The sequence below is a fragment of the Cyphomyrmex costatus genome, unplaced genomic scaffold (genome assembly GCF_001594065.2).
Source record: "Cyphomyrmex costatus isolate MS0001 unplaced genomic scaffold, Ccosl1.0 scaffold158, whole genome shotgun sequence".
In the NCBI taxonomy this organism is placed as follows: domain Eukaryota; kingdom Metazoa; phylum Arthropoda; class Insecta; order Hymenoptera; family Formicidae; genus Cyphomyrmex; species Cyphomyrmex costatus.
The window spans coordinates 943,065-958,046 of NW_017275587.1; the positions used below are offsets into that span (position 1 = coordinate 943,065).

Genomic DNA, 14,982 nt, shown 5'->3' on the forward strand with positions numbered 1-14,982 from the left:
GGGGGGGGGGGGCGCACACAGAGACGGAAGTCGAACTCCTGCCTGCACAGTCCTCTTCCTCTTCTGCCGCTTAACTTCCGACGAAAACGCGGAGAAAGTACCGTGACCGCGAAAAGATTGCTGAAGTTTGCAACAAAGGAACAGCGATAAAAGACAATCAGCGAGACGAAAGCTTCAGCCACGAAGTCGGCTACGCTGGACTAGCAACCCCATCCCGTCGTTGTTTATACTCCAAATTACACCCTTACCCTTTTCTCCCTCCCCCCCCTCTCTCTCTTTCTCTCTCTTTCTCTCCACGAGATTTCCTTCCGACGTAAAACACGGAAGTATGCCTATTGGAGCAAGCCGTTTCGGGCGCCAAGAAAATGATTTTCGTCGTCGGGAAAAGGCTATTTCGAAGGAATACGAAACGAGAGAACTCTCACGGGTTATGTGTGAGTTACGCTTGCATGCGAAACGCATCGAAAGAGTCTTTGTTTTCGAGAGCTCTTTTACTGCACAACGTCACCTTCGCAAAGAGAATATGTATTATAATTTTCTTCAGCAGCATGCATTTGAAGAGCTTTAGCAAATTTAACTAGCAGCGTATAAAATAGTAATTCTAAATGAAAATTCTTAATAAACAAAACTTTAAGCGTCAAAGACAAAAATCTAAAGCAGAAAATGTGTATCTTTCTGAATATTTCATTTAGTACAAAGGTATTGTTTTCATAAATAGCGTGGGATTTATTGTTAGCTGAAACTCTTTATGTTACGAGTCGACAGTAGATGATGCCACAAATTCAAAGATGGACACGAGTTGTTTATATTCTTTCCAATTATTAGAAACTACAAATTCGTGCATTTTTAGTTTTTATTAGCACATTATGTCTGTAAAATTTGACATTGTTTCGCGGAGCGACAGCGAAACATCTTCTATTTAATCTGCACCGTTGTTTCTCCTACATCCGGAACTCACGCTCACAAGATACGTTTCCTCCGGTGCAAACGACATGCAGCGTGCATTTAGCGGCTTTTAACAGATTTAACTCGCACAGCGTGTGAAATAATTAACTCCAGATGAAGGATTAATAAGCAAAATTTCCGAAAATCTATTTAGGATAAAGATGTTTCCGTAAATGACGTAGCATTCAGTTGACTCTTTATGTTATACAAGTCGATAGAGTGTGACACCACAAATATTTAGGGATGCATCATTATGTTCTTTCCAGTTGCACCTATATAAATTCGCATATCTTCGGTGTTCATTAACGCAATCGTATCTGTAAGATTTGACGCTGTTCCGCAAAGTGACAGCGGAACATCTTCTATTTGATCCACACCGTTGTTTATCCTTCATCCAAAGTTCACGCTGACGCTCTCAAGATACGTTTTCTTCGATAAATACGTTTCCGCCCCGGATTTCTCGAAACGTTGCACCGCTATCGAGCGGATATTCCGTTGGCAGCCGTCGCGTGTTTTGAACCCCCGCACAGCCTCGTCAGTGTTATCTGCTTTCCTTCTGCAAGAAGGCACGTAGCTTTCCGGTCGGATGGCTTTATCTGCTGCGCGTACCCCCCTCGCAATATCATTATTAACTGCGATTCACCATGCGATCGTCCGCACGGACTACTGCGGTGGGGGTCGTTCGGAAGATAGGGAAACGTCAGATCCGTTCTACGCTCGCTGTGTTTCGCAACGCTAAACTACATCAGTTAGCTAGCGGCGTCAGATTATTAGCATCCCCGCGTCTATTTTGCCGTGACGAATAACCCTCTATCGCGCGCATCTGTCGCGCGATGTACCGGAAAGATGTCTACACGCGTGTCACGCGCATCCGCACTCCGTGTAAATTACGCGCAAAATACTATAAATTATTTGAATTCGCATAGCCCGTATAATACCCACCGAGAGCAATAAATCATACGAGTTTAGGTCCGCGAATCCCTACGAACGTCGAGAATTTGTTGACGATCGTCATAATCTAGCAATTAATTGTAACAAGAATAACCCTTTAGAAATCCAATTTGTCCATCGCGCGTTCTAGGTTTTCTTCAAAATCTTGTTCTATAGAACATAGGGAAATGAACAGCCCAGATGTTCAGAAGTCTGAAAAGTCATTATTTTTGTATTCCTCTATATCATAAGGATATAAATAATGTAAATTTAAAACATAACAAACTAGTAAATATAATTATAAAATTTAAAAAATTAAGTGTTCTAAGCATCTTATTCCTCAATTTACATATATCTTTAAAACATATTTATACTTATTTAACAGAAAAGCCATCCTAGTGGCGCTGAAGCAGTCATATTTTGAGACAAAAATTAAATGCAATGAAATAATAAATTATAACAAATCCTACTAAAAAAAAAACTGAGATTTTAGAAACGGACTCCCATCCTCTAAAGGTTAATATGATCAATTTAATACCAGGAATTACTTATTTTGAAATTAAAAGCATTAAACAACAGTGCTTTAATACTCAAAATAATTAATAATTACCTTCCAGTATTAAATTTCTGTGAGAAAATGTAACTCTCGTGAGAATAAATAATATCTTCAAAATATGATTACAGTTGGAATAACAGCGAGAATCAAAATATAAACGCATCTCTCTACTCGTAACGTCAAGCGGAAGGGTACATATGTGAAAAGCGTTTATATACTATCGGCAACGGATGCGAGCGTTCAAAGGCCGTTCGAGAAATGTTACACGCCGAGGCGAGGCTTCGTTTTCCCCTGTCGAAAGGGAATTCGTTTTAGTTGTGTTTATGTGTGTGTGTGTGTGTGTGTGTGTGTGTGTGTGTGTGTCTATGCACGAGCTTCCGTGACCATTTGTCTCACGTCTCGTCTCTCTCGTTATCTCCCCAACTATCCGCATTTCCGTCTTTCTTTTACTCGTCGCTATCCCGAACGCAAGTTATTCTACCCATATCATCATGTGATTAGTATAATAATGTTAACGTCGGAAGAGGACCAACAGCGGCGAGAATCGGGGATGCCAATAGCGTTATACTAGAGAACTTAGGACCAGAACTGAAATTCAATATTTACGCCAGCGCGCGGTAACTCGGTGCTAATTAGACCGCCGAGTAATTGGTAACGCTAGCTCTCTCAAAGCCTCTACGAGAGAGCGCAGTGAAATTCGGGCCGAATGCTGTACTCTCTTGCAACTAGCTGTACTGCGTGTTGCGTATCTCTTCCCTGATATTGATGTTCGATTACTCAACAACAGACATCAAATGCTCGACCGATTCGAGGAGTTTAACATTCGCCGCGAACATTTAACTCAACGCTGAGCATTTACGCGTAAATTAGATTAGCGCGTGCAAATTAGATCATTTCGTGCTGTACAAACGAAATTTTAAAACCAACGTGTGATTTTAAAAACGCAAAAAATTGGAAAAATTTACTTAATACTCAAATTAATACTTATCCTAATTTTAGCACCGCAATACTATTTCTTTCACCCGTGTGAAGCTGGCCCCCCAATATTAAAAAATCGATTTTTTAATATTGGGGGGCTAGTGTGAAGTTGACCCCCTAAACATAATTCTCGTATATCTTTTGAACTAAGGGTGAGCAAACGGAAATTGCAACTGAGCATTCGTGAGCAAACGATGAGCAAACGAATGCATGAAGAAAAAAATCGATTTTTTAATATTGGGGGGCTAGTGTGAAGTTGACCCCCTAAACATAATTCTCGTATATCTTTTGAACTGAGGGTGAGCAAACGAAAATTGCAACTGAGCATTCGTGAGCAAACGATGAGCAAACGAATGCATGAAGAAAAAAATCGATTTTTTAATATTGGGGGGCCAGCTTCACACGGATTGTTCTTTCATCAATTTTCGGATATGTTAAACTTTTGTGTGAGTATTTTTTGTTATGTACATATTGTAAATAAATAATAACGCGAATCTGTAAGTAAAAACGATCTTATATAATCAGTGTCCTAATACTCCTAATTCTGACCGTCATTCTACATACATCTCATTTTTAGAAGAAATTGATCAAATAATCACGGTTAAAAAGATGCAGATCTTACGGCTATGTTACGTCCAAGCCTTTATAGGATGTGTGAAGAAAGATACAAATCCTAGATCTATATTGTAGCAAAAATAAACATGTCTATTTCCGCATTGGATCTATATTAGGTCTAACGATCTAAAGAAAGATAGATTTTAGGGCTACATTAAACCTGGAATCTGAAAGTGGAAGTTGAGCAGTCTCATTAAAGCTGACTGAACTAAGGACTGACAATCTGACACAAGAGTTAAAGAAGAATTCTTGAAATCTAGACGATGTTTAAGAATCGATATATAACTATCGTTTTTAATGTTATTACTATTACTACCATGATAAATGAAAAATATAAAAGAGACTACTTATAACATATATATAATATAATTATAACAATTAAAATCTCTCTTAGTTAAATAAATCTTGAAAGTGTCAAAATGTTTTATTTTTTTCTAACAAAATACCGTATTTTTAATGACGTGAAGTAATTGGGTAAATAGTATAAATATTGTAAAAGTATCGTCAATTCATGGAATAACGTAATCAAAAAAGTAACGTGAAACTCCTTTTATCGCTAAAAGCCTCAAATAACTTTTTTCACGGTAAAATAACTGTTTAGTGTGGAAATAAAACCCATATCCTTTAACGTAAAGAGTTAATGAAACATTTATTGCTCCAACAATCGTAAAGCATTGTGAGTAATTGAGCGTGACTGTATTACGATACTGTAATACGGAGTCACGCGATATCAGAACACGCGAAAAAATACATGTGACGTACTATTAATAATGCTTTATTCAAGATCCTCTACGATATTTTATTGTATGTAGCTTCTAAAAATGTATTTATAAATTGAATAAAATTTCCTACTTGAAAATGCGTCAAAACTATTGAGCTTACCAGTTGTTCTTTCCTTTTTCTTTCACTTACTTTTTCTTCCGGTATTTTCAATCAAACGGTTTTATGAACAGCGAAAATGATTAATATAAAATGTAAGGAGAAGTTAGCGTCTTTTAATTAAAAAAATTTTGTTCGATTTAAAACATTTGTTAAATTGTATCTCATAGAGATCAATATTTGATTTTTAAATACAGTCACTAGCTATTTCTATAAATATCTAATAATTTATTTCTAAATAACAATAATGTGATGTTTCTTTTTTTTTTTCAGTTTTGGTCCGCCTACGTTCCTTGCGGTGCCGCTCAGTTAAATGCAGTTCAACTCTCATTGGAACAGATCGATGTAATTCGTCGACTCGCCGAAATGAATGCTCAACATTTAACCCTGGTTACCTCCGTCAAAGGTGAGTATATGCACATTAATATTGCATATATCTAATCTTATGTAAAAAAAGATTATCTTGTATTAATAAAGTTTAATAACAGTGTTTAGTTCTATTATTAAATTAACATTTTATAACTGCATTCAATAACAATATATTAATCAGAATTTTCTGGCTTTTCCATTTTCAACCAAACCATTTTTCTCAATGAATTAATAAATGAAAATGTTACGAACAAATATATTATTTAATAATATACGATCAATATGAGTCAAGCAAACGCAAACGAAAAGTGAAAGATTGTTGAGTTAAGTATAAAAAATGTTAACAATACCCCCCAAAGCATATACAATGAATATGAATCTCTCAAGTATTATCGAACGAAAGAATCTCCGTTGTGTCATCAGAAGTAATTCAGTTTATTTAAACTTTTGTAACTGAAAGAATTCTCGTGACCGCCGTATTATGTTATTAAATGTAACACGCTAACCGGTAGTAGCAATAGATATGAAAGCGACGGTCTCAGAGAAACTTTCTCATCGGGACGATTCGAGAGGATAAAGGACCACTATTAATTGCTCGACTTCTCTGAAGTTGAAGAGGAAAGTCGTTATTGGATTCGATTCGATGGCGTAACTTAGGTATTGTGGAAGATTTATCAGCAGTAGACAAAAGTACAATATTATGCTATCGCCCATGCCATAATCGAAGAAAAGTCTTTGCTAATTCACCAGATACCGAAGACAACATTCGACATAATAAGAATATTAAGATTAGGATAAATAATATCTGTCGGATCTATGACGGATCTTTATCATTTAATTCGCGGTTCAAACTGATCTGAGCTAATTCTCAAGTAAAACAACAAGTCACGATATCGTCAAAGTAACATTAAAATGAATCGTGACTGATCGAAAAGTAACTTTTAATAATCATTTTAAAACCATTTTAATGTCATGATGACTTGTGTTCTGTTTAAATACCAACTAATTTGTTATCATTTTAATGTTATGGATATTTGATTGCTTATTGTAATAATTAATTATCGTTACATTTACATTGCAAGCACATTTGAAATATTTTATATAAATTTAGAAGAAAATAATGTATATAGCTATAAAGTCATATAGTATTTCATATTTTTAGAAACATTGTTATAAACCATTAAATATATCAAAAGTTTATCTCAATATAGTAAAGGTTAAAAAGATTACGTATGTTGAATGCAAATTTTTTTATTTTACGAACGTCCATTAGTGCTGATGACTGGTTGAGCCACCTATATTTTTAACAAAAACTCATTTAAGTTAAAAATTGATGGGTCAATTTATCGTCTGTTAACAAAAATTTACAAAACGTCGGTGAAATCGACTAATGGAGAATAAATTTCATCGATATGCAATAGCTACTTTTATAATATACTAGAAAAAAAAGAGAAAATATGCCGAGGCAACGCCGATACTAAAATAAAGGACAAACTGCGCGCATAGCCTGAAAGAAAAGAAAATGTCAAGCAGGAGAAGATAGTGGAAAGGATATACGAAAGCTTGTGAAAGTTTTTGCAACAAGTAACTCACTTCAGAAACCCGACTGCCATTTTCATAAGCTCGTTGAAATCGAATCGAGGTTGCGAGAAAGAGATAAGAATATAGTATTTTATGTGAACTTCTGCAAACATTGCTGTTTAAATAATCGAAAAACGATTAAAAGTTAACAAACGATAATTAGCGAATAGTTCGAGCAATGTAAATACATCGTACAACGAAAGGAGCTCAATTTAATTCAGACGGTAGGTGATCTTTTTATATTACAAGAAAACCTTATCTTCATGTAATTTTAGTTTAAACTTTCGTTAAAATATCTCATGTTAAAAACTAAATAATTTTTACGGTTGGTAAGCTACAGTTGATCTTCCGATAGCGAGAAATTCGATTATTTCCCAACGAATACGCTTATGCAAACAGACAGTTGATTAGATACATATGCGAAATCAAGTTACGCACGCCGTTGAAATATAAAAGGGTTTATGAAGAACAAGTGAAGAAATGGGACTGGCACGGCTTCGCAACGAAAACCTCGCAATGGAACTTACCGCGAGTAACTCGGTCCGGAAAGCTGTCAGCCATTTTCATAAGCTCGAGAAACTTCGCCAAGTGGGAAGTGGAAACGAGGTCGCAGCATGAAGAAGGTAAAAGGTGGAAAAGCCAGCGGCTCATGCACGCGAACCTGTCCCACAACAGTGTCTGGAACAGACAAAAAACTGTGATTTCGAAATATATCGCGTTGAATTTGACGAACCAAGAAAACACTATTAATTAACTCCAATCACTATTCGCTCCGAAATTTTCTTAATCAATATTCAATGCACTCTGAATTAATATATCTTTAAAATTATGTAATTAAACGATTTTCTTTTTATTTTAGGAATCAAAATTCGAAGAATACGATTATATAATACTTAAAACTGTGTAAAGTTGTGAAAAACATTTAAACAATTTTTCAAAACGGTTGGAGAAAATATCTGAGTCCAGTGAATCTGCGAATACGATTAAAGTTAAACTCTTAAAAAACCTTTTTAAAAAAGAAAAAATATACGCCAAGTGCATAAAAAAGGTATTGAATTCTTCTTAATCAAAAACGGACATGAAATAAATGTAATTAACCAAGTATTTCATTACGTAAAACAGATAAGATAGACCGAAGTGGCTAAAATTGTCAACTGGATTATAGTGTAGAAAAAACTTGGCGTGCCCCGGGTTGCATTAAAACGCAATATTCTAGAACCAATATGGTTCTATCGCAACATTCTGCTAATATACATAATATATGAAACAATAATTCAACAAAGAAGAGATGTTAACAATCGCTTACTAAACTTGTAAATTTGTTACATATAACGTTTCTCTAATATATCTAAATAATATTTCTCGGGTATGTTAAGTTAGCACCCCAACTATACTCAGGAGTTCTGATTAGAGTTCCCACTTCCTTTTGACGAGACGAAGAGTTCCCTATAGTTAATAACAAGAGTTCCGCTCAATAAACATTTTTTTTACATTTTTTAAAAATGGGGTGCTAACTTTTTATCGAATTTCGAGGTCGAATAGTTCTGAGCGGCTTAATAGCTTCAATTTGCGATTGCATAGAGTTCCTAATATGTAAACAAAATTTTCGAATAATAAAAAAAAATTTTTTTGAAAAATTAATTTTTAGATACAATAGTTCTGATGATAATTCCTGCTTCTTTTTGACGATACGAAGAGTTCTCTATGATTTTTAATGACATATGCGCTTAATAATCATTTTTTAATAATTTTTTAAAAATGGGGTGCTAACTTTTTAACGAAATTCAAGGTCGCATAGTTTTGATCAGCTTAACAGAAGTATTTTGTGAATACCTAGAGTTCTTGATATATAAAAAACATTTTTGAAATATGATAAAGTTTTAAAAAAATAGTAGATATCTTTGAAAATTTTTTTGAGAGTACCGAGTAGTTCTGAGTTGCGTTTCTTATAGTACTCGACGAGTTCTATCGAAAACTGTAAGGTAAAAAAGCGATTGGACCAACGGTTTGCAAGATACAGCGACATTTGTCAGAAGATCAACAGTTTTTAGAGTATATCTCAGAAACCGTTGGTCCAATCGCTTTGAACCATGATACTTTTCGACAGAACTCGCCGAGAACTGTCCAGAACTCCGAACAGAACTACTCGGTACTCCCAAAAAATTTTCCAGCGTGGGACTTAGAAAAAAATTTTTGGTCAAAATTTCAAAAAGCTTTGATCAGCAGCTTAATGGACAATATGTGTCACATGTACGACTGAAAAAAATCTTGAAATGGTTCCTTTTCAGGACTCGGTCTCTAGATCTCGGTATCGGCTGCACCAATATTATTCGGACTGGTCGCAATCAAAACATATCGATGACATTAAATAATAAAAGTGTTTTTAGATTTTCGAATTATGGTTTTCATTTCTAAGTAATTTTAATCTAAAGTTTATCGATGTCAGAACTCCAGATAAAGTTAGCAGTAGCGTCGGGAATTTGGCAGCGACATGATCATATACACGATGACGTTCATACGTCAAGCGATCATGTCAATCAAGCGGTTATATTTTTATTTTATACTTGGCATCGCGACGCTGTCGCGTCGGTTGATAACTAGCAGAATATTTCATAATGCATTCTGGTTTCTTCTAGCCCTACATAAAGAAAAAAAAACTGTAATAAAACAAATAATGAATTATGCAATTAATAGAATCGAAAAATAAAATCGTTGATAATAATATAAATTAATTATTTATAATAATGTTACAATAATTAATTTATTTTATATAATTAATTATTCGTAAATATACTTAAATTATTTGCAGTAATGCTTTTAATATATATAGTCCTAAATTTATTTTTTTCAATAGTAAATTATGTTTTAACATCATCTTCGTACAATTCGTGAAATTATTCTAAGATAATACATTGTATTGAATACTAGATAGATTTTAAATGTTAAGGCATTGTATAATAATAAGCTGACTATATAAAATACAGTATCAATTAATTAAAACGGGGACATTATTAAAGTAAGGGACATATTCATTTCGTTTTATTTTTTGGAAAAAGCCAAGCTGCTTCCAAGCGAGCTTCGTTCAAAGCAGTAAAGGTAGGGAACAGTTACAAGAGAAGATTACAGCTTTTTAATTTTCGAGATCAGTGGCGCGTTTCTCTAAAGAGAATATGCGGCTTTCTTGTATCAAGATAAAAGGTATTAAATCCTATTAAATGCTATAAAACGCTTTAGCTTATCGTAGTATGGCATGATAAAAGGATGAACCAAGCGAGCGCGTAAAAACTTTAGGTTAATATCAATTTATTATTACAGTTTTTCTTTGTAATTATTCAATGTTTTTTAATTATAATCCTATATCCTCGGATTTATTTTATATAAAAATTTATAGACATCACGCGATCTACAAATTCGATTAAATTTTAATTATAATGACCAGCACTAATAATCAATAGTTTGCGCAAAGAAATAAACAAAATATCGTAAATAATGTAGGTGTAGCAGCAAAAAAAGTGTGCGTTGTAAGAATTTTTATTAACAAAAAATGAAAAGCAACAGGATGATAAAAGTTTATAAATCTGACGAATCCACACACACACACATCATCATTAATCCTTAGGTTACAGAGAATATTCCGTAAAGACCCTAACTCCTAAGAGAAGATTCTTGCAGAGATCATTTTGAGATGAAAATTCTAATACCAAAATATCGAGGATATAATATAATTTTTTAATATAATAAATATCAATCATTGAAAATATCAATAATTTTATTTATATGAAATCTTTATTGATATTAAAAATAGAGAGAGAGAGAGAGAGGCGACAAAATTAACTTCCGCTTTGCATTGTAGGTATCATATCTGAACGCGCTTAAGCAGTATGATTCATTAACTTTAAATGCTTATAATTCAATAACTATTATAGCTTCAACATTTTAGAGAGTATTAGAACTTTAGTATTAAAATAATCTGAAGAATCTCTACCCTCAAGCGTTGTTACGTCTTTACAGGATACTCTATAGATATAAATTGTATATACTTTTAATATTGCAGCAAAGCGGATTTTAAATCTAGGATATGCAGTTAAATAAATAACTCGCGCGAATCGACATATTCGATATAAAGTACGATAAATCAGAGGGCTTTAATATCCCACCGCGCTGTCTCGATGTAGTCTGAAAGTTTCAATGAGGCGATCGACAGCACTCCTAAAAGCACTTCCTAAAGCGGATCTGAAAGCCGATTTTTACCGATCTTTTCATTCATTCCCGACCCGCCTAAAGCGCGACCGACTTTCCGAGATTCCGTCCGATCTCTTCACCCGACGAAGGTCGTAAATAATCTATGAACACCATAATTCCACGATCCCGAGGCCCCGCTTAATCTCATAAAGTGTCACTTTAATCTCGCTCGGGAAAAAAAAAAGAGAAAAATTATAAGACTCGCGCCGACGGAGCGGGCACGAGGAAAAAACGGATGAAACTTCGCTGATTCACGGAAGAAGCTGTAATTCGGCCGAGAGCAAAGTTCACCGAAGATGATTCGAAGTTCCGCGGCAAGATGAGCCTCAAATAACTCCGCGTACCTACTTGGGTGTTTCCCGAGGTTTAAATATTCTGAGTTTGGCAAGTTCATCGTGGATAGTACTACTACAGTTTTTAGTTTCATGTTTACAACGTTAAATCGCTAAAACGTGATGAAACTTTCTGTAATTTTAAGAAGATAAAGAATATGACACACACACATACACATCAAAAGTTTTTTTTTGTTAAATCATAATATATCACGTATGTGTAGGTCTCATCGAGGCACATAGAGAAGGCAAGATCGCAAGTCTAATCGGAGTAGAAGGTGGCCATTCCTTGGGGAATTCCTTGGGTGTCCTCAGGACATTTTACGGTCTGGGCGCGCGATATCTTACTCTGACACATGCGTGTGACACCTCCTGGTGAGTATAAATTACGAGGGAGAACGTAAGAACCTGTCTTGAGAATAATTAATTTATCGCGATCAGGAACTCAATGAGAAGAATAACAGACTAATAATGAATCGATCACGCGAAAAATTAACGATATAATAAAGAGCATTGTAATCAAATTTAATTACGAATAGAAATAAAAAGTAATAATAAAAGCTAATATATTCTGATAGTTTTTCATGTTATATGTATATAAATTATATGGTTAATAACAGATTACGGTACTTTATAAGGATGACATTGATTAATTTGAAATAAAAGTAACAATCTTTATACATGTTACATCATTCTGAGAGATTTCATTTTAAATTATAGACAGAATTAACTACTCTCTCTCTCTCTTTTTATTTAATTAATTTAATTAAAACAGTATTTTAAGAGATAAATTATTCGCCACTAAAATATTGATTCACTATATAAAGTGCTTCAATTTTCGTTATTATGTTCCTTGCACCAATGCACACGATTCATTGAAGATAGAAGATTGCACTTTCTCATTCAAGATCAAGATTCTAAGGGATGTTTCGTTTTCTCTCGCCATCGTTCTTGTCGCGCCTCCTCTTACCCTCGCTCTCAAGAAGTTTCTCCGTGTACAAGCCGCTCCTTCATCGAACATCCGGTTTTTTTTACTTGAAACTCATTGTACTTCGTATCACGATCCACTCTTAGAGGCAAACCAATTCCACGGTTGATCGGCTTAACCGAGAGCCGAAATAACCTGAAATCTGGACGCCCGGAAGTTCTTTTTGGTAATTTCGAAAGTACCCCAAAGCCACCGCTTATTTTCCAACGCGCATGAAAAAGAAACTTTACAGCAAAAGAGGAGTTCTGTTTTTACAGAGAGAAACAGAGGAGAGTAGCACCTCTTATCAGAAAGTATACAGAAGTCAACTTTTACAATTTAGTCTTCTTAATCAATTATTGTAAAGACAATTCTTTAAATTGTTCTAACTTCGTTTTCCAATTTCGCTGATTTTGTCTGGCATTGTACGTTTTCGAAAGAAATTTACTGCATCATTTATTCATGCCAAAGAATACATTTGGTACATCTAGCTTGGTACTTGATAAAAATTTAAAACAGTACGCTTCCATAATTTTTATTTGTTATTTTACGTACATTACTACTACGAACTCATTGTTTATTTTTGCAATTTTTGAACCTAAATTCCACGACTTTTTTACGATAATATATTATTGTATCAAAGATTAAAAAAATGCACTCACTGTCAATCTTTGCGATATTATATATATCACCAAAAATATATAGTTGTAGAGTTTATTATTAAAAATTTTGTCTTTTATTCTACATATCAGTTTATTATGATAAGCTCACTTTTTGCGAGATGAACAATAGAATAGAACGGAAACAGAAATGCTTTTCCTTTTTTATCTCAAACATCGATCTTTAACGTAAGGTTTATGCATCCCTTGTGATGCTGCATGCTATGTGGAGTTGTAAATAAAGTCCCTGCTTTTATGCGTCCGTTCGATCCGGGTCACATGAGCCGCGACAAGTTGCGTTTTCACGGAAAATTCAACATTGCATTATTTGCGAGCTGCAAGTTACGCGGGGCCATAAAACAGAACTACACGCGCACGAAACAACGACATTCGGCTCCCGTGTGACTCCACAGTCGTTTAATTACCACGAGGCCGCGGTCATTTACACAGATCTTGCTCGTCGAAAGGAAATTTTATTCTCGACCAGCAAAAAATTTTCGCCCGACTTTTCTATCCTCTCAAACTTTACAAAGCTTCCTATTTTTTAAATCTTTTTTAGCATAATAATATTCATAATCTGGAAACTAAAGTTTGTAACATTCTAGTTGTTCTCTTTTTTCTCATGAAACTTGAGAACGATCATTAAATTTCGCCGCCGAAGTTGTCGAGATTGTCAAATGCGTTCATCGGCTCATCGACCGCGTGTACTCATACATTACTGCCCACTATATTTTTTATGAGCGTGAGAAATCATGCTCGAACCGTAATAATCTCACTCTGTGTTACCTGCCACGCGAAATAGGATTTACGTCTCGAGCAGAGCGACGCTAGATGTCTCGGTAGCTTTCGGGATGTAAATTACGACGGTGACCACCAATGTTACTAACTCTAATGCCGCTTTAAGGTCGAAGTATTATACGACAATGGGCACCGACCTGGTTCGCCGTGCTCTTTCCGATGTTCGCCTGCTTTATGTCTCCCTCGACGCCGCGACGCTTACTGCAGTAAATAAGAATCGAAAGTCACGTCGGACCCCCCAACGTGCAAATCTTCTTTTGAATATAGTACATATTTTTCCCGTCTGACCCCCTAAAATTACGTCGATGTCGTTTACGATACACACGCCACAAGTAATCTTTCCTCGGCATCAAATCGAAGTCAGAATTAAGGAAGAGAAGGAACAAAGTATTCATTCCAGAAATAAATGTGAAACTCAAATGTGTAATAATCCAAATATCAGAAACGTTTGTATAACAAAATACACATTTGAAATTGAGACATTTTTGCCATCACGTGCTGATTCTTAGTCAAATTATTTTAAGTTAAAGTATTTTTAGATTTTTATTACATTTTATAATTGGATATTCTAAAACTAATGCATAGTTAAAAAAATTTATTTATTTAACTATACATTTTACCAGAATTAAATCTAAGTAATCCTTTTAAGGAAAAATAAAAATAAGAAGAAGGAGCATATACCACACGCTGGTTAAAAGTAGCGAAGATTTCGTATATTTAATACTACTAAATTTACATAATTATAATAAACGTTTCGGTCATTAATGTGACCATCTTCAGTATACAAAAATTTATAATTTAATTCACTAATATATTATAAATGAAACTAAGTGCTAGAGCACAACTTTTCGCATGTTTGTCAATTATTCTATACTATAAGATATTATTTATAATTTGTCAAAATATAAAAGTCAATTCGCAATAAAATGGTGTCAAAATTAAAAAGTGATTCGCATAACGTAACAGTATACAATATAATTTTCTTCATGTCATTACAATTCAGATGATGAGTTTGTTAAAGTATTGGCATCAACTGTGATTTGAGAACAAAAGTTTCCAGACTATGTCTCAAAGGAATTTCGACGACATCCATGTGAAAGGACTAAACGTTGGTCGTTACAAAAAGAGAAT

At 34.5% G+C, this 14,982-nt stretch overlaps 1 protein-coding gene across 1 annotated transcript in view; it reads left to right on the forward strand.

The window, feature by feature from the left end:
• LOC108771392 (dipeptidase 1) overlaps positions 1-14,982 on the forward strand; it is a 119,289-nt gene that overhangs the window by 88,832 nt on the left and 15,475 nt on the right. The window contains exons 5-6 of the mRNA XM_018536665.1: positions 5,177-5,309; positions 11,652-11,802. Coding sequence (XP_018392167.1) covers positions 5,177-5,309; positions 11,652-11,802 — 284 coding nt within the window. The remainder of the gene's footprint in view (positions 1-5,176; positions 5,310-11,651; positions 11,803-14,982) is intronic.